Here is a 25,751-nt window from a genome sequence, read left to right on the forward strand (position 1 = left end):
CTCCGCGGCCTGCCGCCGGGCGGGGGGTCCCGCTCGCACCGCGCCGCGCCTCAGGCCGCGGGGCAACCAGCTGGGCCTGGGCCTGGGCCTGAAGCCCGACCCCCTCGCCCCGAAACACGGGCACCTGCCAGGCCTGAGGAGGCCCCTGCCCCTCACCAGGCCTGCGCCCCGACCCTCGCACCGCGACGCGGGGGTCCGCGCTCGGCCCCGACCTCCGCGCTTATCGCCCCAGTGCAGTGGCAGTGCTTGTGCGGCAGGACTGGCCATGGAGGGCGAGGGCCTGCGGTGTGCGACCGAAAGTGCGGCGCACGCCCCAGCAGAGACTTTGCGATGAGTGCTCAGCCAGAGCCACAGCTTGACACCGGGGAGACGGCGGACTTGCGCCGAGTTAGAGCCACCGAGGACCTGACACGAGGCATAGAGAGAGATGCTTATGCATATGTGCATTGATAGCATCATTTATCCATTTAGGCATCGATAAAGGGGGGAAGACATCAATAAAGGGGGGAGACATCAATAGCATCCATGAAAGGGGGGCAGACATCAGTAAAGAGGGTTGGGGGGGACTCATGCAAAGTGATGCCTCTTTAGTATCACATCCCAGCACTATCGGACCCTTCGTTGCACGGCGGCTGGAAAGCAAACGACACCCTTTATATCCTGCTCTTTCTGCTCGATCCAATGCTAATCTCCATCCTACAAGCATCGCGGCTGAAAGGAACACTTCACAAGGGTCTACATTATTATTCAAATTGATGTCGAGGATGATGTAAAGAAGGAAATGTGCTCAACAGCTCTTCACTGAATCTTTCTACAGCAACTTGCATCAGCTTCATTATGCTGTTTATATACACACACCGAGTAAGATGCTGTCCCATTGGTATTACACGGCTAATTAGAATTAACACTTCCAGAGAGAAAAACAAAATAGAAGGAGCAAAAAAAGGAAACTCAATTTTTAATCTCCATCCCTAAATAGAATGCGCTTCCTTTGACCGAGATTTGTTGGATCTGCGTCTAATTAACCATCCGGGCATAACATATACCGCACTTATCAATGCATATCATCAGATACTGTACTTATTAATTGCTGTTTGACTGTCTGTTTTTTGTGAACAAACTTTAACGTGCTGAGACTGGAATACATTACCGCAGCTTTGCACTGAGCCCTGATGTAAACCTGCCTTGACACCAGCATTACCAGGCACAGGAAGAACCCCCTTGGGAAGGAGGATCATTAATGGCATAAAGCAACTACAGCAGTTCAGGTTTCCTTCTCCCTGAAACCGATGCATCTCTAACAGGCCTGGATGGTCTGGGAGCAGGACTGCAGCATTACCCCTTGGAGAGGCACCAGCAATGGAAGCTATGATGCTGGCATTAGCTGCAAGTTCATTTAACCCTTCCTGATTTTGCATCTTTCAGGGCATTTACTGATCCGCCAAAGGGTTTCCTGTCCCTGCACATGGAGCAAGCCACTTCCTCTTGATCACCCACCCAAGCCGCAGTGCTGTTTGGCCAGTCTTTGGGAGTATTTCTAATCTCTTGATAACACTGAACTGATACGATCCCCTGGAATTCCATACACCTGAAATTCTCTTTATTTCTTTAAAAAAATACAAGGAAACTACAAATGCCTTGGCAATTATACCTTTCCAGACCTTTCACTGCTAATGCGTTCATTTGTTTTTTCTAGTTCGTTTTTTTCTGGTTCAGGAATAGGTAAGCCAAGAATGTCAGCAGTGAATATCTCTGCTGTGATTTCCTCTGGAATTTCTTCTTCAATCAAACCTGCTGCACCTAGAGGGGAAAAAAAAGCCAAACACCCCCCCAACAAAACAATCAAGTTTCCTGATCAATAACACTGGTAACCAGTAGTTTGGGAGTCGAATGTCTACAAAGGTATACTAAAGGGATCTTAAATAGTGTTAAGTGTTGAAGTGATACATCTCCTGTGAGGAGAAGAAAAGGGCCTGATTCTATAAGATGCAGCACATTCCCTACAGCCACTGAGGACTAGACATAGACTAAGTGATCTACAGCACTGCAATTGGTCTCTTCCAGTTCTGACCATGTGAATCACGATGAGGTTATTTTCATTCCTTGTCCGTGAATTCCTTTAAAATGGTTCTAATGTCATTATTAATGTGCTCAATCTCAGATACGGTTATTCAGATTTCAGAAAACTGTAGTCATTTGCTTTAAAGACTAAAGCAACTTCCTGTTTCAAGTAATGTAGGGGGAAAAGAACAGATTTAAGCTTTAATTCTTACAAAGGCAGCATGGGATGTGCAGAATATACTGGTCTTTGGTTAGCAAAGTCTCATCTGCAAGCCCCACATCTAGAAAATTGTGTGGCAGCTAATGGACCTACCTCAGAATGAAACAGTGGTATTTCTACCCTACTCTGATTTTATTTTAATCAAGGCTGGGGCTTATGCCACTAAGCAGTTCCTTCTAAAAGCACCTTCAGCAGGCAGAGATCCTTTGCAGAAAACTCTCACTGGATGCTATTTTAGACTGTTACACATTGGCACGCTTGATTCATAGACTGGGCATGAATATCCAATACCCACAGAAGTTAGGGCTATGCACTATCTTTGATCTGTGCACTCTGCATTTGCAATCTCAAATGCACATTTTTGACAGCTGTTGGACAGAGGGCGATAGGGTTTGCAAGTTGCATTATTGTGTTAAAGGAGCTAAAGAAATTTAACTTCTGTGCTTTGCAGAATATTAAATGTTTACCTGTGGGATCACAAGTACCTAGCTCAGATGTTCCTCCCTCAGGATTCATGCCCAGCAGGGTGGAAAGACACTCTGCCAGTTCCTCCTCTGTCATGTGCTCCCCTGCATACAGTAAAATGAAAACAATCTCTTATTAAGATTTCAATATCTTTCATGCAAACCTAACCCACATCTGGAGCAATAGTGGGAAGCCAAAGTAACATGGTTTGAAAAAGTCATGGGGCTCCTTCAAGGTGCTGCCAGCACCACTCATACTGAATGATCCTCATGGAAGAAATTTAATCCCAGAGAAAATTGTTCTTGTGCACTATAAAAGTGTCTCATATCTGGGGGGGAGCAGGGGAGGGGCTCTACTGGAACTGGTTTGTTGAAGTCATTTTGCAATTTCCTTTTCAAAGGAAATCCCAGTAGCCCATGCAGTCCAGTACTCTGTGTGTGACACTGGCCTGTGCCACAGCCATTCACAGCAGGAGCAAGAAACTCTTTGGCCAGCTCATATGGAATAACCTGCACAGAACAATGTATTCCTAACCCAACCCAGTTAATGGTCAGCTTTTGTCCTAAAGCACAAGTGTTTCTCTCTCTTACACAAATGTTTTATCCTGCTTTGTATATCTACTTGTGGATGTTATCACCATTCGTATCAATGTCTAGTTCTTGTCAACATCCTTCTGTAAAGAAGCCCTTCACCTCGATGAAGCCTTGTGACAATGGGCTTCACAGATTGATTTGTTGCTGAATAAACAATATTTCTTTGCGTGTTTTTAAGCTTGCTGCCTTTAAACTTAATTGAACGTCCAACTTCTTATAATAAAAAAATGGAAGTAGAAGTACCTTACCAGTATTTACCTTCTCAAGGTTGGGATCACTCAATGTTCAGTACCTTTGTTCAAGTCCCTTTCATTCATGTGATTTTTAAGCCAAACAGTACCGCTTTGTAGAGTTCATTCCAGGCCTCTAATTGCTTTCCTCACTCACCTCTGGATTCCCTTTCAATTCCTACTACTGATTTCTTGGACAGTGTATCAATGTATAAAATGTCACTTTAATAATTTTCAAGGTCTGGAACTCTCCATGCAGCAGTGGGGGTGCTTCAAGCTTGCAGTGATTTCCAAAGAGGAGACTACAATGTGTTTAATTATTTAATGTTAAGTTTTGAGACAGATGGGGTAACACCTTAGGGACAGAGCTAGGTCTCTGACTCACTTTATTTTCTGGCATTGATACTTTTGAAATGGGGGACAGAACCAGCAAACCTCATGCTAATGTCAGGAAAAATAATTGCTCACCTCTACACTGAAGCAGCTGTAGCAAGTCTCCTCTCTTAATAACTTTTTCTCCGTTCTCATTTTCATAGCCAAGAACTTGAAAGGCACTTTGTATTTCTTTAACTGACAAGCCAAATGCTGGTCGATGATTTATGTAGAGTTTGATAAAATCTCCCAAATTGATTTTGGTAACCTGCTTCCCAGTAGCTACATACTCAGTGAATTTTACTTCATTTATTATATCTTCAATCTAAAAGTCAAGGCAAGAGAGACTGCTATAAAAATGTTTCTTTTATTTTAAAGTACGAGGCTAGCTTCTGATCTCAGCGATGCCAGAACAAATCCAGACTCTTCCACGGGAGCCAGCTGAGTTACTCGGGGTTTGCGCAAGTATCACTATGATTAGAATCCAGCCTCAGATTAGCTGACCATGTCACTTTAGAGCAGTTGTTGTTTATTACAATCACAATTACATCCACTCCAGCAGTACAACTCCTGCAATACTCCAGGGTCTTTCTCCTCTCAGGAAAGCATTTTGCCTGGCGTGCAATATACTGGGGAAATCTTTGGTTGTGAAATATGTCGAGAAATCAAAACGAGATGGGGGGTGGGAATCAATCTGGCCATGCCACGCAGAGGTGCAGTACCCCGTGGCTGCTCCTGCAACCCTCCCTTGCAGCTGCATCTCCAGTCAGGGGATTGCAGGCAGTCAATGCATAAAGCAGTGAATCCACCCCACAACACAACTGTGTCTAGGACTCTTCTCTCTACAGCTGGGCTACATGATGTGCACACCCTGGATGAGCTTCAGAAAGCCTCTTCTCCCTGCCCCCACTCCCAGCGCGCACACATCCGGAGCTGAACTGCCTCTGGGGCCCTCTGCAACTGCAGAAGACAGAGTTGGAATTTGCTCAAAGGGTCCCACATCCTGCCCTTTATTCCCCTGCATCACTCATAAAGAAGCTCTTCTATTGGGCAGTCAGGCAGTCCAGGCCTGTCCTTGTCACTAGCAGTCTCCCTGAAACCTGGCACTGTGTCAGAGCAGCACACAGCCTTGCAGATGTTTGCTCAAAAGGCAGGTTCTGTTCCATGCCTTCTTTGTGCTCCGCTTGAAGAGCCAGCCTCCTTGCAGAGACAAGCAGAGCTAAACGCTGGGACAATTCCCAGTGCCAACACGTACCAAGCATTCTACTCTCCAGGAAGGGACGCTGACGCAAGAGCTCCCTGGGGAAGCTTTTGCATTCAGCCCTGGGCCTTTGTCCTCATGTTACAAGTTTTTCCACTGAATGGGGCCCAGGGAAGATGGAAATATGGACTTATATTCCTCCTATGAATGTGCCGGGCAAAAACAGCAACTTGAATTCACCGTGAGCTGGTCTGGGCTTCAGTTTCATACCAGCCTGAGCAAAGCACAAAAGAAAAGCACCAATTCCCAGAAGCCCTGTTAGTGGGCCCATGCTGATTTTTTTTCCCCTTCTGCTTTTTCTTTATGAAAATGCTCTGGAGACAGATGATCTCTCTGTGCTTTTATATTTGTCCCATCTGCTTTGTGCAATGGATTGGAGGTTGCCTAGTTTCAAGGCGGTTTAGTGTCTGCTTTCTTGACTGAGATGCTGCTCTGAAATGTATTACTGTTACACCTTCTTAAGAAATACTCCTCAGGCTTCCTGAAGCCACCACGCTTTAGAAGAATACATTCCTTCCTCCCCCACGATGAGCCAAGGAAAATATCTAGCAACACAGCAACATACACAGCTATAGGTGCTTTATTCACATAAGATTATTCTCAGTGTCATTGCAAGGCACAAAGGGGTGAGCAAGAGGTTTTCAAGCATGGTATAAAGAGCCAGGAGTTTCAGATCCTCTTTGTTTATGGCTAAACACCAGCAGATGACACTCCAGGTGGGTCTCAAATCATTCTCCATGCCCTCCCAGTTCCTTCCAAAGCACAGAACGTTTCCTCTGTGGATGATTTTTGTGCTTCAATATTTATTCCACTGGGAACTAGACCTAGGCCACTGCTCAGCTATCAGAGGAAAACCTGTGAGCTCTCCTGACCTGGACAGGATTGATCTCAAGTTCCTGGAGCCACCCAGTTCCCAAGGAGTATTTAAAAAAAAAAAATGCATAGGGCAAAGTAAAGAGCCAAATTCTTACCACAGTCATAGCACCCTGTGTCCAGACTGAACAGCTTAAGTCCAGAAATTGGGATCTGCCGGCACACATACTCCGTAAACATAACCATGCTCTATAACAAAGCCACACAAACCTTTTCCTCTGATGGATAATACCCCATTGCTCGCATTACAAAAGGAACTTCCTCCAAGGGAATGTGAGTTGACACCTGTCTGGTCTCCATTGTATCAATGCCCTGGCTCCGCAGCTGTGCATAGTAAAAATAGTCCTCCAGCTCCTGAGAAGGAATTAAGTGAAATAAAGTAAAGAGCAGTTACCCAATAGGCACAGAAGATAAGCTTCTTTTAAGATTTACTAACAGGAATATCAATGAGATTGTTGTTAAAGCAGATTTGGACACAAAAAAATTGCCAGACTGCTATGAATTAAATCTAAAATCTTAACCAGATGTTACCACATAACGTTTGTTGCGAGTTTAAATTACCCTGAAGAATTCGCCATCTCTGCCACCATCCAGCAGGTTGTAGAATGGGATCAAATCCTCACCACCCAGGGAAACAGCAGCCTCCAAAGCACTGGGATGAGAAAAGAGGGAGAGCTTTGAATGCATTTGTGTAAGGAGGGATGTCATTCTCCCCGCTCTGCCCATTACAACTGCCAAGTCAGTCAGATCTGCCCACCTCCGAGCAAACAGGAGAGGCGGTTTTGCCCTGAGCCAGGTGCTCCTCCATCACCAGCCCGCGCTGCATCAGCACTTCTCATCCAAGGGTCTCCACGATATTTTACATACCCAGGAAAGTAATGATTATTAACTAGTCCTCTAAACCTACAGGAATGAGCACAGGGCTGGGAGCCAGGAGCTCCTGGATTTTAATCCTGGCTTCACCGCTGACTCGCTGAAGCCTCATTGTTTGGTATTTAACCGTGCTACCTCCCAGAGATGGTAGCTAATGTCAGGGCAGCATTTTGAACACGTGAAGGGCTCAGGTGCTGAGCTCACGGCAGAACACACACACTTTCGCCTTGTGTTCCCTTGCTCTAACCATTCCACACGCTCCCTCCCTGTTAGTCACCGATATCAGTTACCCAGGCTCTGTGTTCCCTCCAGCAAATGACAGTGGCCCACATCTGGCAGACATATGCTAAAAATGCTCGAGCGCTATCATCTCTGCTCAACATTTCAGTGTTGCAGGCAGCTGGAGCCAGAAGAGCCACGTGGGTCAGTGAGGATGCAAAAAAGCAGCAGCTCCCACAGTGAAAACGGAACAAAACACAGAGCTGGGTGCTGCCACCACACTGGTAACACCCGTGCGCGTGGCCCCACGCATAACAACCAGCTGTGCCCCGCACCTTTGTTGCACTGCTCACTGCGCTTTTGACAAGCTTTTATAATTAAGTTATTTGGACACTAAACATAGCGGAGACACCACAGATGCCAGAAACAGCAATAATGTGATAATTAGCTCGTAAAGAGCTTTGCTCCAAAAACAAATTACAAAGAAATTCAATGTTGCCTGGACGCTGGCCAACCTTTATAAAAAAGGATCATTTATATTCTATCCCCTTCGTTAAAATGTCGTCCTTTCTGACACCACCCCCCCCAGCTGACTGGCACATGAAGTGGGAAACACAAATAAACAAAAGCACTGCTTCCCCAGTCAGATCTCCTGTGCTCTGGCACTCGGGTTCAACGAACGTTAGCACCGCACTTTTGCAGGGCCATCACCAGGGAAGCATCAGGACCTGCCATAGTCGAAGTGAGCAATGTTGCAACTCAGTGATTTGCAAGGTACATGTGTCAGAGGAGTAAAGCCTCTCTGCTGGGGGAGGAGTTGGAGGAGGAGAGCTCTTAATTTTGTAAATTCACACCATTCCTTGCACTCCAAAGGGGGGGGGGGCAGAGAAAAAAAGAATCTAGCCGGAGAGAAAAGCAATGCTCAGCAGGGCTGAGTTATCACAGCAGACAGGAGAATACATTCCCATTTTAGATGCGGAGGGACAACAGGCGCTACAAAAAAAGAGACATGCACACCCCACAGCCATTCAATTCCAGCTTGCACAGCAGGAAGCTCCATCCCCTTCTTTTTTAAGCCTGAGGTTGCTCTGCCGTGTAGGATAGGCTCCCCAGTTGCAGGTAGTGCTGGACGTATGAGCACCTCTCTCCACCCACCTGCTGCCAGACTGGTACTGGAGATCCTTCCTGCCCTGACACCCCCGCTGCAATGAATGGCTTCAGCCTCTGAAACCTCTCCTCTGTGTGTGTCACCTTTACCAAGCAAGCAGTATAACCAGGCCTCTCCCTCCAGGCCCTGGACACCGACGTGGCACAGCCCTTCAGTGGGAAGCCTGCAAAGGGAAATTCCAGGCGCCTGAGCCAAGGCAGCACCGAAGGGGCATGCAGACAGGGATGGCGTTCAATGCCCTGCTGCAGTCAGGGACTGAGGCTGCAAAGCCTTGCTCTCACAAAGCGTTCCTCACAGACGCGAGCAGTCCCGATGACCTCAGTGTGTCTGCTCATGAGGGAGGGGGGAGCCTGCAGGATTATGGCTGCTAAATCCTCTCTTTCAACATAGTGGGGACTTCCCAGGAACATGCTGTTTCTCCCAGCTGAAGGCACGGTGCATTATATCTGTGCTGTTCCAGTGTCTCTGTCCTGCAGCTACTTCAAAGGAGGTGCCACTTTCCTCCAGAAACCACCTTCCTTCCCGAACCCCCCACTCCCACTGCCTGGTTTTAAGATTCCCCCCTCTACGGACCAGCAGGAAGGGTTCTCCAAAGTACTGACACAGCCTCTCTCCCATATGAAGGGTTTTATACACACCGATGTATTAATCACCACCCCAGCCTGCAACACTGTGTTACAGGCGTTCAGTGTCTTTACTTTCCAGGCTTCTGCACTGCCAGGCATCAGCCCTCTCACAGTTGCAATTCCCAAGAGATTTCATGATAAAGCAAAGTTCAGTGAGTTCAGCACCCGGTGGCTCATACTGTGAATCTGGTCACTTCACTGAGGTGCCTCATGGGAGCAAAGCACGTTTGGGGGAAAAAAAATCATAATACAAAAATAAAAATCAAGCCCCTGTTATGTGCCCAAAGCATTTCTGGACATTCTCCCTCCCTGTTTTAACCATAACCCTTCTCGCAAACCAGTGCTGTGCCATTTTACATCAAGTCTCTTGAACACAGGCACCTGCAGTGTGGGATGCAGCAGCAATTCTGCAATGTCAGTGCTATGTAATAAGAGGGCTTGCAAGAAAGAGCGCTTATACAACCAGGGGGATTAGTCAGGCTACTGCTATTAACACTCTTGCCCTGAATAACTACAAATAGCCAGGGTCTGAACTGGAAGTTTTTCTGAGGTGGAATGGGATCCTTGAGAATGAAAATCCCTTTATGGGCTTACATTCACTGCCAGGAGAATGTTTTCTTTAGCTGTGTTGATTGCACAGATGTGTAAAGCGCACACCACGGCGTGCTGCTTCTCTCAGCTTTTACTTACTTCAAATTAATTTCCCACTTCATCACGGTGCGGTCATTACCCCCAGCTGTAAAGACATAGCATCCATCATAGGAACTAGCAAGGTTGGAGACACCTCCTGGGTGGCAGATGAAAGCTGAGGACTTGTGCGGGTTACCATCCATAGGCAAAATCTGCAGACCCACCTGGAGAGAAAGTTAGGAAAGATGTGGTAACTGCAGGATGGGGCAGCATGCAATGTCACTGCTAAACACTTCAACAGAGACATCTGACCGGACATACAGGGACTCCATACCTTATCTTTTGCAATATAGGCCAGGTATCGCTTCTGAGGATCCTGACTTTTTGTTACTGGAAGGATCTGTATCTTCTCAAGAGGGGAACCATAGGTTGGTCCCAGATGCGTCTTTCTAAAGCAAAATACAACATTTTCAGTTGCTCTATGGACCGTGATGCATTTTTCCTCTACAATGCTTCTGTGCGCTGGTATGGAACTGCACGTGTGAGGCCGAAGGCGTGACTTTACTGCTAGTAAAAGCACGCTGGAGGCAGACATGCAGCTGCACAATAACACAAACAGTTATGGGGGAACACTATGTGGGATGCTACGGTGTTCACTGTTTTCCTCCTCTCTAGAAAGTGGGATCTGGTGGTGGCTTGCATGCAGCCCACAGACTCCAGAGCTCTTAGCTCAACCTTTTCAGCAGAGTCCCCTAATACTTGGCGTCCCCCAAGAGAGGAAGTGGGGAGGCAGAGAGAATGACCTCTGAGTGCGAAAATTCAGTGAGGGCAGAGTTCTCCCAGGTACCTGCACATTTTGGTCGTTGCATTATAGAGCTTCATTTTGTACTGATTGTTAGTCGTGAGGATGAAGGACTCCGTCGTGAAGGGCGGGTACCAGGCCAGAGACAAGGGGATGGCGCACTGCTCGATGCGGTCCCTTCGCAGGATCGCCAGCTGATCTTTGCTGCTGCTGCCCAGATCATATTCCACCTGATGGGGAGACAACACATGACAGCATCTGTGAGAGGGCAGCCCAGGCCTGTTCGCATTCAGCTGTTTCTGCCTCTCCAGCACATTCTGCTTTAAAAATGCTAATGCTTTAACCCTTGCAGCAGCCCTGCAATCTGCTGTGATGCAACCCCCACCTGCACCTTCATAATTATTACACATCATATGGATTCAAACTCTCTAAGCTAATGCAATGCCCACCCAGGAACCCCAAGAGACTCAGCTCCTGCCACACACACCCCAACATGCTGAATCCTTGAGTTGGTCACCTTGACAGGCCAGATCTGGAGGAAGAAATACCCTGCAGTGGAAAGGGGGGGCCTGTACTGCAAGGGCAAGTGGGAAGGATCTGGAAGCCTACGCTGGGGTGTGGGACTCTTCACACCACAGGGACCCCTTCGATGTTCCTATGCACTAGGCTTTGGGGGGCTGGGCTGCAACACACATCTACTGGTAACAGTCTCCTGTGGAGCATGGAAGAGCAGCAGATTGGATCTGTTACACCCTTTGCTGCTGCTCTACAGTGGCAGGGAGGAGATATGTCCGAGCCCAGCACATAACATCGCTTCCCCAAGGAAGACTAGTATGGAGCACAGGGACAGGGTTAGACTCCGAGCAAACAGGCAGGCCTTGGAAAGTGTTTCGACTGTCAAAGGGAGGCTCTACCTGGCCAAAAAAAATTAGCACAGGATGCAAAGTCAAGCACCAAGCTGTGACCTCCAGACATGGAAAGGGACAGATCCACTCATGGCCAACAAGAGTGGTGGAGCAGCTCCCAAATGTGAGATGGAGAAGCATTTCTGAGGCCCCCTCAGCACTGGGTAATCAAAGACACAGAGGGGATAATGCCATCTGCCCGAGATCAAATGTTGTGTCCAGGCTGGGAATGTGATCCAGGAGTCCTTCCCTCCAGAGCCTCTGCACTAATCAGTACACTCTGCTGTCTTTCAGGTTAATGTCTTACCAACAGTCTGTCCTCCCCAAGGCTTAAGAGCCTGGGTTCATTGCTGTCCAACTGGACACCAAATATTACACTTCGAATCGTCTTATAGTGCGCGTGAAGCCCTGCAAGATGTTCCCAGGACTTTCTGCCATTTCTCAGGGTTACTTTGTAAACAGTCACTGAGAATTTTTCATCCTGCAACAACAACAAAAGCATCTCAGTGTCACACAGAAGGTGCGCCCATCAGGTCCCCGGCTGTCTGCCCATCACACCAACCTTTCTGCCTTTTTAGCTGCATGCTAAGATAGCCACAAAAGAGGAAAGGAGCAGAATGGCAATCATGATAAAACATGTGATCAAGCAGAAAGAATCTGAACAGGACTCACACATGCCGTGATTAACAAGTAACAAACACGAAGTTCAGCCTTGCTCTGAGCAAAGCCACCGACCAGTCTGCGATATATAAATACAGGCTTCTGCTGTGCAGAGGGACTGCTAACACTGAACCCTGGAGACTCACCTTGCCTCAATGACTCTAGAGCAAATATGATCAACTTGCAGTTATAAAACAGAAGTCAAAACCATGCTTTTCAGGACTTCCAGCCCCCAGTGGATCTGAGCACCCAATGACCGTGTGTGTAGGGTCTTTCTTACTCATGGATTGTTACCAATAATTACGATTCTACAAGCCCAAAGCAGCCCTGGCGCCTTTAAACACTGCCCTCCATTACACTGACATGAGGAACCAGGTTAATTCACCTGATGGTGATTAAAGCCAGAACAGACTCCTCACTCTCCCAAAGCCAGTTCTGCAGGGATCACAGGAGTGGAGAACAGTCAAAAAGTGCTTTTGTCACTGGAGTCAGGAGATAAGGCTCTGACCAGATACAGGGCGCAGGTCTCTTAAGGAGGGTGGTGCCATTTGAACATAGTTGGTCCTCTGAGCAAAACAGCTCTTAGAGAAGGAAACCCTTCCAAAGGCATAGGATCACAGGAAAGTAGGGGTGGAAGGGATCTCTCGAAGTCATCTAGTCCAGACCCCTGCTCAAGACACGATCTTCCCTGCTTAAATCATCTTAGCCAAGCATCTATTTAACCTGCTTGTGAGCCGCTGGCCCAGCTGTCCTCTCAGAATTACACTATGGGATGGTCCGAAAGCTCCAGTCCCACCAGAAGACATTACAAGGACAAGAGCCATATATCAAAAGAGAAACTTACAGCAGTAGCAAGATACTGAGAGTTGTGGGAGAAGCAAAGATGAGTCAGCGAGCCTCTTGAGTACTTGAACTCTTTACAGTCATCGTCCAGAGAAATACTATCAAGGATGCGAAGGCTTCCGTCAGTAAAACCAGCCGCCAGGGAAGAACCTAAAACATGCACCAGAGAATCATTACTCTGTGGTTCAGTCATCTCAACAAGCCTGAGGCTTAACGCGTAGCAAGACATCAAGATAAAAATACCTTCTGGGTCATAGGACAGACACTGGATGCTGGCCCCAGTAAATATTCTGCTAGTGAGGTACTGGGTTTGCTGGTAGTCCCACACCTTCAGCAGCCCACAGTGACTGCCTATGGCAAGAAGCGGCTGGGTAGGATGGCAAGAGATGGCATTAACAGCTTCCTTGGCCTCCTCCAACAGTTTCTCCAGCTTGGTTCCCTCTGGCGTAACATGCAGCACGGTCGCATCCAACGTGGAGAGGATAAAATTCCTGTTTGGCATGAAGTGAGAGAAGCCGCTTGCCAAATTGCACAGGTGCAGACTAGAAAGAGTGCGTCTTCCTTCCTGATAACTGCGTGAACAGCTAGTCTCGCCCTGCACAAGAACAGCTGCTCATCCATTCACTCAGCAGTGCGTATAATGCAGTTTCCCTGTGTACCAGGTGAATAGCACACAAACCAGACTATGGGACAGGTATGTCACCAAACTGTTATGGGTCAGAGGTCATCAGCTGACCTACAAGGGAGGCGCTGGTTTCAATTAAAGGGACAAATTCTGAGATCTTTACTCAGGTCTCAGTACTGCTACTATACACAGTCCGAGTAGTACCGAGTCCCAGCCCCCACCCCAGTTAGTGGCCGACACGAGCGCGACTCCTGGCGTGGTCACCTACTAGCTCACACCCAAAGCCACCGTGGCTGTTAGAGAAGCTCTGGCAACAGAACCCAGGGGCTCCTTGCTCTCAGTCCTGTGCTCAGCCCAAACCTCCTCGCTCTCCCTCTTTTGTAAGCAAGTACCAGATGCTGCCTGCTGTGACGCGGCGGGGCTGGAGGCAGGAGAGATTGGTTTCCTGCATTTGCCGCAGACAGCCAGGGAGGAGGGAGGGAGAAGCCATATCCTGCCTGACCAAAGCAGATGCCGCAGTTCCTGGCTAGGCAGAACCACTGTCCCCAGCCGAGATCTCCACTGCTACTGGGAGTCTGGCAGCAGGAGCCAGTGTGAGGCTTCCCTGTGCTTTGCCACCCTTGCACATTTCCCGAAGGGGCCGCCAGGGCCAAGACGCTGCAGCAGACAGGAGGCTCAACAGCCGCAGCTTCACACCCAGGTCTCCAGGCTCGACTTCCAGGCAGAAACACAGCAGGAAAGCCTGTCAGCCACTAACTCATTTCAACAGTTCTGCGCCAGGCAGTGGGTTAGCTCAGTCTCAGGAGGATGCTCACCTGACAATAAAGGGCTGGCCACCTATGGTGCAAGAACTGGAGTAGTTTGAGCGGCAGCTACCGGGATCAGGAGGGCTTTTGGAAAAGGAAATGGAGTAGATGGGCCCCAGGTTGAAGTGGCTGTACCAGTTCACGAGCTGCAGCTGGCCGTCATAGAATTTGATGTGACCTTTGACATCACACATTACAAAATAGCTGAAAGGAAGAACATGGGTCTATTACGGAAAGCATTTTTAAGAGAGTTCCAGGCAAGCTGATGTTCTGTGGTCCTAGGGCATATTACGAGGGAGCAGGCTTCAGGGGGCCCCATCCTCAGTTACTTCAAGACTCACAACCTGATCCTGCTCTCACTTCCCCTGATGTAACTCAGGGCTATCCCCACTGAAGACAACAGAATGACTTTAATGGAAACCTGGTGTTCAGAATCAGACCTTTTGTCGCGAGCCCTGCTGCTGGATAGGCAATGTCAGGTCCACATCACACAGAAGAAAACTGAAGCTCCAAGAAGTGGGAATAATGCAGTGTATTAGCAAGAACTAATAAAATGCAGTGTATAAAAAGTGCCCTATTGGGCCAGACCAATGGTCCATCTAACCCAGTATCACGTCTCCAGCAGTGGCAGAAGTAGATGCGTTAAAGACAGAGCATGCAAACAGGGTATATCTAGAATGATCTATATCCCCTCTTCCTCCCTGGCATCTATAAATCATGAATCCACAAATGCACAGAACCCAGGAGTCTTGATCTCCAGACTGTTACTTAAACCTCTGGACAAAGCCTCACAACACTGAATTACCATCTGAAGATGCTCTAGTTGCTGCGCAAAAGCAAAACACGTGCTTAGCTCCCCAGGAGACGACACTGTCTAGAGGTTTAAGCTTGGGACTAGGAGCCAAGAGTTCCCAAGTCCTGCTCCTGAGCCTGCCACCGACTCACTGTGCAACCCTGGGCAAGTCACTTAAGCATTCCATGTCTCGCTCCCCTCATCTGTAACGTGAGGGTCACGGCACTTCACAGTGCTCCTGGGAAAGGCAGTGAGTGAAGGGCAGTTAATGCTTGGACAGTATTTTGAAAGTGTACAGTTGTATGGGAAGCACAGTAATGCCCCGTACCAAGGGGCTGGGATAAATGGCTTACACTGCAACGTACGCGCTGCGACCTGCTACTCCATGGGATCCTTCAGATCATGGATGTTGCGTGTGTATTGGTTCCCTCTACTGGTTAAGGTAGGGAATTAACCCAACAGCCAAAACCGTATTTGCTCTGATCCTACTTGGATGCTAGGGAGCCCTGGTGCTTGTATGTGGGGCACAGGACTGGGGAGTTTCACAAATGCAGACAGCATTGGTTAAGCAAGACACAGCACCGTCCTTTCCCCTCTGAAGGGGCTCAGTTTCCCTGCTGCTTTGCTAAGGTGGTAAGGTCCAATACTCCCTGCCTGCAGGGGTTGCAAAGGTCTGCTTTAAGCCACTGGGGATCGTGGTTCTCTACATTCCCACCACACTCCCTGCTGGCGAAACAGCCCAAGTCCTCTGACATCCATCAACCCTTTTTATGTAACCCCAGCAGGCTGCCAAGTTCCTTAAAAGTGCAACATTTGGATGTTCATAAAAGATAGTTCAGTTGTGAGCAACAAGTTTTATGGTGCTCCCAGTCCTGAACGGAGCACGATATTACAAAGGCCCATTAGCTCTGCACATGAGTGGCTATGAGGAACAGTACTCAGAGGAGCATTTTCAGTGGGATTTTCAAGAGTGCTCCGTGTCGGCCTCACTTGGCTCCAATAGAACAAAACCCTGTCGGGAGCAGAGCAAGGCCGCTGCACAAAGGGCTATTGAGAATCCCGCCTTGACACTGAAAGCAATCCTAACGGAAACAACTTTACAATGTGTGTAAGCAAAAGAGAGTACGTTGCAAAACCGAGCGTCACCCTCACTTGTTTGAGGTAAGCCACAAAACTCACCACCAACGAGTCACAGCACACAATAACCTGCGGAGAACAATCACATCGGAGCTTAGCACGTGCTCTCTGCAGGTGCAAGTGGCCATGCAACAAGCCTCTAGCAGGTCCATGAAAGTCTGCTTTCACTCCCATCCATTGCCCAAGGAGTTTGGCTTCATGTACACACATGTGGAACGGTATACGTGCCAGGTGGAAAGCGCGCGCACACACCCACACCCCCCCCACACCCCCGAGCTTTTATATAGCTCGGTTTGCAAAGTGCAAGATGGTGAACCAGGAAGGATGTAATCTGTTACCTGTCAGATACTGTAAGCACAGTGAGGGCATCTTTCTGCAGGTGCATCAGTTTAATAGCCTTCATATTATATGGCTTGACGGACAAGTCGGCAGGCCCGGACGGCGGGCAGACTGCATCCCACACCACCAGCTTCCCACCTGAAGTGCCCGTCAGAGCTTGCAAGTTCTTAAAGTGGAAAATGGACTGACTGAAGAGTCCTACCACCTTGTTGAAGGTCTGCAAAAGAAGCATAGACCCCCCCCAACCATGAGGTTCTCTGCAAGGTGTACGCAGACCCACTCCTCCAGAGAGGTAATATATTAAGCAACTATAAAACGAGAGGAAAAAAACCTCTGAAACGGCCTCATTGAAACAAAATGCCTTGTGTCTGCTGAAGGACTTGGCCCCTTCATTCTGCTGCTGCTACCGCCCCCAAGGGGTAAAATTCTACCCAGGCCAGAGGAATTGTATTGGTCTTCCACAAAGAAGAGTCCAAAGTGGCAGATGGTCCCATCCGAGAAGTGTTTGACCAGCTGGCTGAGTGGGGAGCTGCTACTGGGTTTTCTAGGCCCCTGCCTAGGTGAGGCAGTGTGACTGGAAGACAAGTGTGGGAGCTGGGAACTGCTGAGGTCTAGTCCCAAGGCAGGGACACTCCACCAGCAGAGGAAAGTCTATTGTGCAAGCCAAAGGCAGTGGGTCTCAGCCACAAATATACCAGGGCTTCCAGAGTCCCACCCTGAGCTCATCTCCCACCACGGATTATCCCCTCCATGAGTCAGCACGTCCTCTACACTAGAGACCCAGGGACACACCGCGATGCACTGGGACTTAGCAAGATCACTCCAAACAAGACCTTGTGCTTGCTGAATGAGGCAGACAGGCATCACAGCCAAAAGCAAAGCAAAGCAGGGGAAACCTTGCTGCTCATCTACAGTACTCACTCTGTCAGTTAGAAGAGGGGCACTGTACCGCAACCCATCACTGTCCTGAGGAGACACACAGAGAGCAGGTTACTCAGAGACAATCATTTTCAAAACAGACTACAATCAAAAGAGAGGCTCTATTGAACATGCCCATTGCCATGTTATCTGGGCACCAACTTTGCATCAGGTTGATTATTATTATTATTATATGACAGCAGCCTTCAGAGGCCCAACCGAGGTGGGGGGCCTTTTGAGCTGGGCACTCTGCAAGCAGATTGGGAGCAGCATCCCTTGCCCTGAGGAGCAAACAAGACAAATATAAGAAGGAAGAAGAGAAATGACTTGTCCAAGGTCACACAACAGGTCAGTGGCAGAACCAGGAAGAGCAGGCAGGTGTCCTTTCCATAGACCATACTGCCTCCCGAGAAGACAGCGTTCCCAGGACCTCCGCATGCTCAGTGCACACTGAAGTCCAAGGTCTGTGGATGAAGTGCTGGGCTGACTTTTTCCTGGCAGGATTCACCTGTTCTTGTGTTACAAGGTCTAGAGAACATCATTCCCCACCATTCCCACTTACCCACAGATAAAATATCACTTGAGTTTTACTGTTGCTGACAAACTCTCCATGATCTTTTGGATTGAAAGTAATGTAGTTCTGAAAGTAAAAGGGTAAAATCGTGTCAGAAACCATGTTGGCCATTGTGTTCATATAAATCAGCACCCTAACTCGCTGGCAGGGAAGCTTGCTACGCTTCAACTATTATCTGCTTTTGTTTGAAATGTCCCTCATCACTGAATTCACCACCTGGGGCACAACCCCCGGTTCCACTATGGTTCTCCTTTGCTTCTCTGAATGTCAAGTGGACAGAACTAGGCCCCTACACAGAAGACTATGAAAAATGGACCTGTTCCAGAGGTCACCCCAGCTGCAAGCAGTCACAGTCCTTCAGCAGACGCAAACAAGGCAGTCACAGACGTGGTTGCAGTGTACTGCTTTATGGCTAGTCATTGGTTCTCAAGTCCTCCCAGAACCACTGGAAGCAGAGTAGAAATTACAGCAGCCATGAGGCTGTCTCCCTGGCTGAGCCCCAGAACACAAAGCCAGCTTAGTCCCCATCTACCCTGCCCCAGCCTCAGGTGCAGGACTGGAGCAACTGAGACCAGCTCCTCTGTACTTTACAACGGGTTCCACAATGCCAACCCCCTTTAACTACCAGATCACTCACCTGGTACCCAAATCTGGGCTCCAGCTCTATGCTACACTGGGGTTTCTCTTCAGGCGAAGTCCACTTCCAAACGCATGCTCTCTGACACAAAGGGGAGAGCAGGGTTACACCAAGGTGACTTTCTACAACCTACTCAACTCAGGAGGCCAAATCCTGCTCATACACAGTGCAGCAGCTCCTGCAGTGGGGTGTCATGGGGACAACCAAGAAAACTGAGTCCAGCCTGGCCTCACTGGCAAGCAAAATGTTTACACTAAGTGGCAGAGCTCCACACCCAGGGTAGGCCAAGTCACGAGCAAACATCCGGCATTGTCCAGCCTTTGCTCACACACTGCCTGGAACTGCAAAGCGAGAGAGGTGGGTCTCTGCTCCTCACACACGTTATAAACTACTTTTGCTGTTGCTTCCTCTGTACAAACCACTAACTCTTGGACCACTGTAGATTGGCCTGAGTGTGCAGAATCATGAGGGAAATTATGATACTACCTGTGGCTTCAGGACTCAGGTGAAAAGGAGCCCGATTGTCTCTTCCTGATCTCTAACGATGAAAAAGGAGGAAGGGACATCATCAACAGTGAGTTCAGTCTCCCACTAGCCTAACTCCTGGCATAGTCCCTGGCTTCCAAGTGGGATGTATACTGTATACCAAGATTGTCTTTGAGGGGAACTCCCTTTCCAGCTGAGCTCCCATTACCTCTTTGCTCAGATCTTAAAACAGAATAGCAATGTAGACAGAAAATAACAAAGAAATCCCTGCTGTTCTCCTGCCTGCAGCGTAAAGCAACCAGACTTCCTGCTGTACTCAAGTTATTCAGTTAGAGAGGCGTCAAAGACAGCATCTCCATTTGTGGCTTAAGCTTGCATCTGAACTTGGCAGCACTCATGGAAACGATAGCCCAGGTGGTTTTGCAAAACTGAGCCCACCCTGGTTCTGCTGATCTCCAGTTCACATCCCCGTCTTAGTTACACTAGTGCCAGTTCACTGGCTTTAGTCACTGCAGGACACAGCAGGGAAAACGTTTCCTTTACCTGTATTCTGCCAGCACCGATGGTTGCCAAATACTTAGCATCATGGGAAATAGCAATAGCACTGACCCCATCTCCTGGATGGCCGAATATAGTGTGCACAGGAATCCTGCAAAGCAAAGCATGCACAGAGGCTAAGTACAGTGACACCAGCTTGCAGCATTCATTTTTGCTTTCTTTTTTTCCCCCCTCCAGGCAGATTCCATGGCCTGCCATTTTGGGACCCCTTTTTCATCATAATGAAAAAATTCTACCCAAACAACCCTGAATTGTCATAAACTAATTCAAATAGGATCCCAACAACCCTCCCCAACATCAGCAGGAGACAGACTCCTGTGCACATGCGGCCATTCAAGCAGGAAAAATTAGTCCTCTGCAATTCCAAGGACTGGGAGCTTGACCCTGGGCAAGGATGCTTGCAAATCTCAGGCTTAGTGAAGGCATTTTGACCTATCCCAAGGATCATCAGCTCCTTTGCAGCCTTGTCCATTTTCCTTGCTTGCTCGCTTGGCCCATGCTGTTATTTTAGTTTGAACCAGAAGCTGGAATTGCTAAATCGAAAGGTTTACAAACAGGGGCTTGATCTTACCCAGAGAAAGCGTCCCACACAATAACCAGATTGTCAGGTCCTTGGTCAGCTGTCACAATCCACCGCTTGTCTACACTCACACACAGACAAGAAATAGAATTTGAGTGACCCTGCAGAGTGAGAAGAAGTCTGCCATGAAAGATGCAGGAGAAGGTTTAATTAAACCTCACATGCTTTCCCCTGCACCTGAAGAGGCCTCCAGGCCCTGTGTCTCACTCCTTCACACCCACCTTAGCCAGCACCACTTCCCCCTTTCTTTACCCCTTCAATAAACCCCTCACTCCTGCCTTGACCATGTTGTGCCTGAAGCATGGAGGCCCTTGACTACATAATGTTCATAACAAATAACAAAACAGCATCTTTAACAAGGCTGCCATGTAATGTAGATCTGTTTCAGAGATCAGCATTAAGTGAGAGCACTGTTATCAATGCTGCATTTTATCACATAACTTACAACTTTTCCTGCCAGAACTAGCTGAGGGAAATTGGGTGCACATTATGCGGAACAAAAAGGGCTCCCTATAGGTCAAGAAGTTTTTGTTGTTTTGGTTTGGTTTTTTGGGGGCGGGGGGAGCATAGCCATCAATGCTGCCACCACTCCCTCCCTTCCCCGTGCCCCTGCCAAATTTCCAGACCCCATGGGAAGCTCCTTCCCTAACTGCACATTGCAATGGGACAGTGAGTGGGGTTTAGAGCCTCCAAAAAAATAGAAGTATGTGTTCTATTTGGGCATGTTATATGGCAGAAAATAACGAATTCATAAAGAACTGCCCAAAACATGCAGGGTGCTCCATAGCCACAAACACAAGCAGGCTGTAAATATTCCCCTGTAAGTAAGAATCAGGTGAGATGAGACCATAACACCACAGTACAGCGAGATAGTTGATTATAAGTAGGACTCATGAATGCTCTTCTGACTGGCAGAGGAATAAAAATGCAGCTGGCACCAGCTAGTTTTCATAGACACAAAATGTACAGGAGTCTTCCATTTCCCTTGCTGGATTTGGTTGCAGATCATTTTGTGGGGTTAGGGCCTGCCCTTGTAGGACAGGGCGGGGAAGGAAAGGCGTTCTGTACCTGCAGGTGATATTGCCTATTCCTGACAACATCGTGGATCACAGCAGTGTGAGCAGAAACGTACAGGATCACCCTGTTCTCCTCATCGAGCAGGCTGTAAACAGGGAGCTTGCTGTTGTAACCGAACACCCAAGACAAGCTCTGTAAAAAAAAAAAAAAAACATGGTTGCGCTCATTTATGCCAGGCAGCATGAGAACATTCCTGAAGTGGTCTCCTCCACCTTGATGGCACCTTTCACCTTGAAGGAGCAACCTGCGCTTCACTTGCAGTGGCCTCACTGCCCTCCAAAATGCAGCTACCCCTAGGGTGAAGGGTAGGAGCACATGGTGCCACACCAGAGCAAAACCCTTCCCCACAGCAAACTGCCCTCTGACCCATTCAAGCTGCTTTGGCAGAACATTCAGACCTGGATTTCAGCCCCTTACAGGGGCATCCTGACTTTCAGCTGAAAAAGTCAGTCTGATAGGCAAAGCCGTTTCCCTCGGGAAGCTAAAAAATGATTTAAATGGGGGAAGTCTCTCTCAGATATCCCCAGACTTGGTGTTCCTATTGAGGGTGGCAGGGCTCTGCACTGCATGTGAGATACTCACAAGCGGATGAGTTTTCTCATACTTCTGTTCTTCAAACAACAAGCCTGGAGTGGCCGAGGACACCGCTGATGCCCTCTCCTCTTCCTGGCCCATGACAGCACCTCCTTCACTGCTCCGGGATTCCTGCTCCGCTGAGCTCCCCTGGTCTTCGCCTCCCAGACCTTTCTGGTGACTTTCTTGGCCTTCCTGACCCAGCTGCTGCATTTCCTGCTCGCTGCTGGTGGGGCGTGGAGGTGTCAGCCTCTCGCTCCCTGGTGGAGGCTGTGCAGGAGTCAGCTCTTCATCTGGTCCTGTACCCTCCAATGTCCCCGTTGTTTCTGCAGGTTCTTCTGCTCTCCCCGCAGATGGGAGCTCAGCAGCATCACACATCTGCTCCCTGCCGACAGGACTCAACAGCACAGTGGGAGCCACGCTCTCAGGCTGAGTCTCTGCTGGGGGAAGCTGTTCACCTTGATCCGCATCCTCCAGTATTTCTGCGGCTTCTTCTCGTTCATTGGATGGAGTCTCCAGGACGTCAGCTACAGCATCCTTTAAAATGAACACAGGCTTCAATACATGCTTTGCAAAATCATCTCATCCATGCCACATCATCCCCTCTACCACCCCAGCCAATTATCATGCCGTGGACTGTCACTCGTTTGTACGCTGCAGTCCTACTGGTTATTAAAGCTGCTTTCAGTGCTAAGTCGCACTATAGGTGACGAGCCCATTTCAGGCCTCCTGTACCCTTTTCTGACATCCCATGCAGCAGATGCAGGGACCTTGCTGTGGATGCCTGCTATATTCATACTCACATGTGAAATCGTGGTGTGCAGCTTGCTCTCTTCAGGAGGTGCCTCAGAGTCTGCCTGCACCACATCCAGGGGCCCCAGGTCACCTTGCGTCCCCTCAAGGGAGGCTTCTGTGACCTCCTTCGGTGACTCTGCCTCCTGAGACATTTCTTCTTCCTGCAGAGCTCCTGGTGGATCTGCACCATTTTCAGTGCCTCCTCTTGCTGATCCCTTCAACGGGGTTTCGCCAGGATCATCATCCATCCGCTCCTACACACGTTCTTCCAAAACACACGTCAGTGGGTTAAAAGCCCAGCACAGCCTCTCAGTTCTCAGCACTTAACTGTTCCTCCCTGGCACATTTCCTAAACGGATGCTATGTAGCGAGCAACTGGAACCCAGGTCTTAAAGCCTGTTTGTATCAGGCCCTTCCAACCCGAGCCAAGAAACCTGGCTCAACATGGGAACGGAGGGGCCTAGCTTGGGCCCATTCCAACATAAAACCCTTCCAGCAGTGTCAGGGCTCGGGGGCCTCTTCCCCTGGGAGGCATTTCCAAGCCTGTGTCACTTAGTGCAGCCTGATGGACGCAGCATCAGTCCTACAGGCAGAGCCACAGGAGGGACGTGCAGGTCTGGGTCAGTGGGCCAAGGTGCCAAGAGCGGAGTGTATGTCACGCACGCACCTGGCACATACACACACACACATATGGGCAACACATTTTGCTTTTACCCCCACCACCCAGCATGCTTTCCTCCAGCTCAGCACATTTTTCTGCACCAGCCAAGCCACAGTCATCTTGAGGGAGGCCCACGACTGAGTAGGGTTTAACTCGTTAGCAACTTCCCTACGCCAGAACCCAGGTCCGGGGGTTGCCTGCCCACCCAGCTGCAGGACAGGAACCGAGCTGGGACGCCCAGCTCTGAAACCCCTCCGCTGCCCCTCTCCTGGCCAGCTCTGCCGGGCCCCCAGGGGATGCTCCCACAGCCGCCCCCTCGGCGGTCCTGCCCAGCCCAGCCCCCCGCAGCCTCTTCTCCAGCTCCCTAAACCAGCCCACACGCTGCCAGGCCTCCGCACACCTGACTTCCTTAGGGTCCAGCCACCAACCCGCTCTCCCCCGGCCTCTCCCCAGGACCCCACCCCAGCGCCCCCAGCCCCTTCCCTGACTCACCCGCCGCCGCTCGCCCCGGTTCTGTTTGTAGTGATGCCCGTTCCCATAGTAACCGCTGCCGACAGGCCGGAAATACGGAGCTGCTGCAGGGGAAGCTGCTGCATGGAGGGGAAGAGGGTTATTCAAGCACCACAGGCGGGGGGGCCTTGCTCCCGAGTGCACGGTTCAAGCCCTCCCGCAGCAGCCCCCTTGCCGTTCAGGCTCACAGAGGCACCCACTTTGCGAGCCCCACGTGACACCAGGGGCCTCCCTGTCCACCCACCCTTGTGACTGGCAGGACACAACTCATCACAAGAGCAGCACCAGGGGGTGGCAGCCCTGCCTCCAACATGGCCCGCAGCATCCGTGCTTTTTTTAAGCCTTCACCGCAAGTTGCTGTGCCCCCCCTCGCCCCCTTTCATTCCCTCTGGTCACCACAGGCTTCCGAAAAAGACCGGCTGGTTTGAGGCTCAAGATAAAAGTCACAGGCTCTGGCAAGAAGGTGGCACCTGCCTCCCTGCTCCCACTTATCTCCATCCCCAGCCTTGCAGGGGGAAGGGGAAACCGGCAAGTGAGGGCCTTTGGCAAGCGGGGCTCCAAGCCCCAGGGAGGAGAGCAGGAGGGGGGTGCAGGACGCAGAGGCGCTGGCAGCTCTCACACGCGGGGGAATCCCTCAGCAGGGACTTGCCAGGGGCTTCCGTTTTCTCCGTAGCTCCCAAGAGGCACAAATGGACAGGCGTGAAGCCTGACAATCAGCCCTTTGCCCATCTGAAATATGGCGTTTTGCCACACTTTAGCAACAACCCGGGGAAATGCTGAAGGGAAAGGTGGGAAGGGGAACATACTTCTCATAACAAATCCACCAATACACAGACGCTCATGCTGCGAGTGGCATAGGATTTTATCCCTGCTGTGCTGTAACTCCTGTTGGTTTGTATCAGACAGGTGCATAGCCAACCTTATATTTTACAGGTAAAAACTATGGGCTCCACTGTCCTCTACCTCTGCTTGATATGTAGGTACAGTCACCTCTGTTTTCTAAGGACGGCACCAGCATCTGTAAAATTGCAGGTACAGAGGAAGAATCCTCTTCTCAGCATTAAGCCCCTATACTTGTGTTTGCTCATTTGGCTGTTTTATTCCCCACTCCAAAATTGTTTGGACAACTAGTGCTGGTTTCAGCTTTTCGACTACATTATGCGTGACCAGGAAAGAGTTCACTGTGTTCCTTTTGCTGGCAAGGAGATTCAGCAATACATTTTAACAAAGGGACCCCTTTAACTGGTCAAAGCTATGGGTTCAGTCCTGGCAGGTTACAGCTCAGCATTTCCCCTAGTATGAGCGTGTCATTTCCTGCAATCAAACATTGACAAACACAGTATTTGTGCACCACGGGTCAAACTTGAAAACCTCATTTTCACATTCATTTTCCAAGAAAAGAGGTCGAGCCTAATCACCAGACCTTAGCTACTTCAGACCAACCCAAAAGAAGGCAAGAGAGCTAGATGGGGTGTAGACCAGTATAAGATTAGGTGTCAGTATATCCACATCAGGCAACTGCCTCCAAAACCTCTCTCTACTTCCTAGAAGTAGCGCTATAAAGCAATCAACCTTTCTTGAAAAGTTTACTATCCAGCCACAAACTGGTTTACACAGCGGTAACACAAATATTTCCTGAATAAAAGCCACAGTCACACTTCAATGAAGATCCCACTTACAAAGGATTCATAAATATTTAATCCGATACATTCATCAGTGTTTTTGTTTCAGAGTTCAAACAGATCAAGAAGTTGCTAATTGCCCTGGCTTATAAAATCTTCCATGGAGGCGTTTCGAACCACGTAAAACAGACAGGAATAGTATATGTTGAGTGTGGTTATAACATAAATAATTTATTAAACCTTTACAGCCTATGGACCC

The 25,751-nt window shown here is 49.2% G+C and overlaps 1 protein-coding gene across 2 annotated transcripts; it reads right to left on the reverse strand.

The window, feature by feature from the left end:
- Nucleotides 1-1,583: 1,583 nt before the first annotated feature.
- WDR66 (WD repeat domain 66) lies at nt 1,584-23,947 on the reverse strand. 2 transcript variants are annotated; one of them, XM_019507283.1, is made up of 21 exons: nt 22,708-23,190; nt 21,914-22,441; nt 21,323-21,463; nt 20,246-20,355; nt 19,660-19,765; nt 18,631-18,711; nt 17,982-18,059; nt 17,423-17,467; nt 16,501-16,718; nt 14,242-14,436; nt 13,045-13,292; nt 12,803-12,951; nt 11,606-11,779; nt 10,439-10,623; nt 9,926-10,040; nt 9,652-9,815; nt 6,637-6,727; nt 6,286-6,429; nt 4,038-4,266; nt 2,749-2,850; nt 1,584-1,800 (listed from the first exon to the last, which is right to left on the reverse strand). In XM_019507283.1, exons 1-21 carry the CDS (start codon nt 22,945-22,947, stop codon nt 1,646-1,648), a joined length of 3,498 nt encoding a protein of 1,165 aa, XP_019362828.1. In that variant the 5' UTR covers nt 22,948-23,190; the 3' UTR covers nt 1,584-1,645. The 2 variants fall into 2 exon arrangements, with proteins under 2 accessions (XP_019362828.1, XP_019362826.1); XM_019507281.1 differs by adding an exon at nt 23,853-23,947 and having other exon boundaries at nt 1,707-2,850; nt 22,708-22,964.
- Nucleotides 23,948-25,751: the final 1,804 nt, after the last annotated feature.

Source organism: Gavialis gangeticus, unplaced genomic scaffold (genome assembly GCF_001723915.1).
Source record: "Gavialis gangeticus isolate Ggan-Ray unplaced genomic scaffold, GavGan_comp1, whole genome shotgun sequence".
NCBI classification, from domain to species: domain Eukaryota; kingdom Metazoa; phylum Chordata; order Crocodylia; family Gavialidae; genus Gavialis; species Gavialis gangeticus.

Bases quoted from the DNA above. Each gene is read 5' to 3' on its own strand.
- WDR66 (XM_019507281.1), bottom strand. From the start codon at position 22,947: ATGGATGATGATCCTGGCGAAACCCCGTTGAAGGGATCAGCAAGAGGA. The intron at 10,041-10,438 runs GTACCTGGGAGA...ATTTTGCTTTAG, and splicing joins GCAACGACCAAAATGTGCAG to AAAGACGCATCTGGGACCAA. The intron at 6,728-9,651 runs GTAAGTAAAAGC...TTCTCATCCCAG, and splicing joins AAGTGGGAAATTAATTTGAA to TGCTTTGGAGGCTGCTGTTT.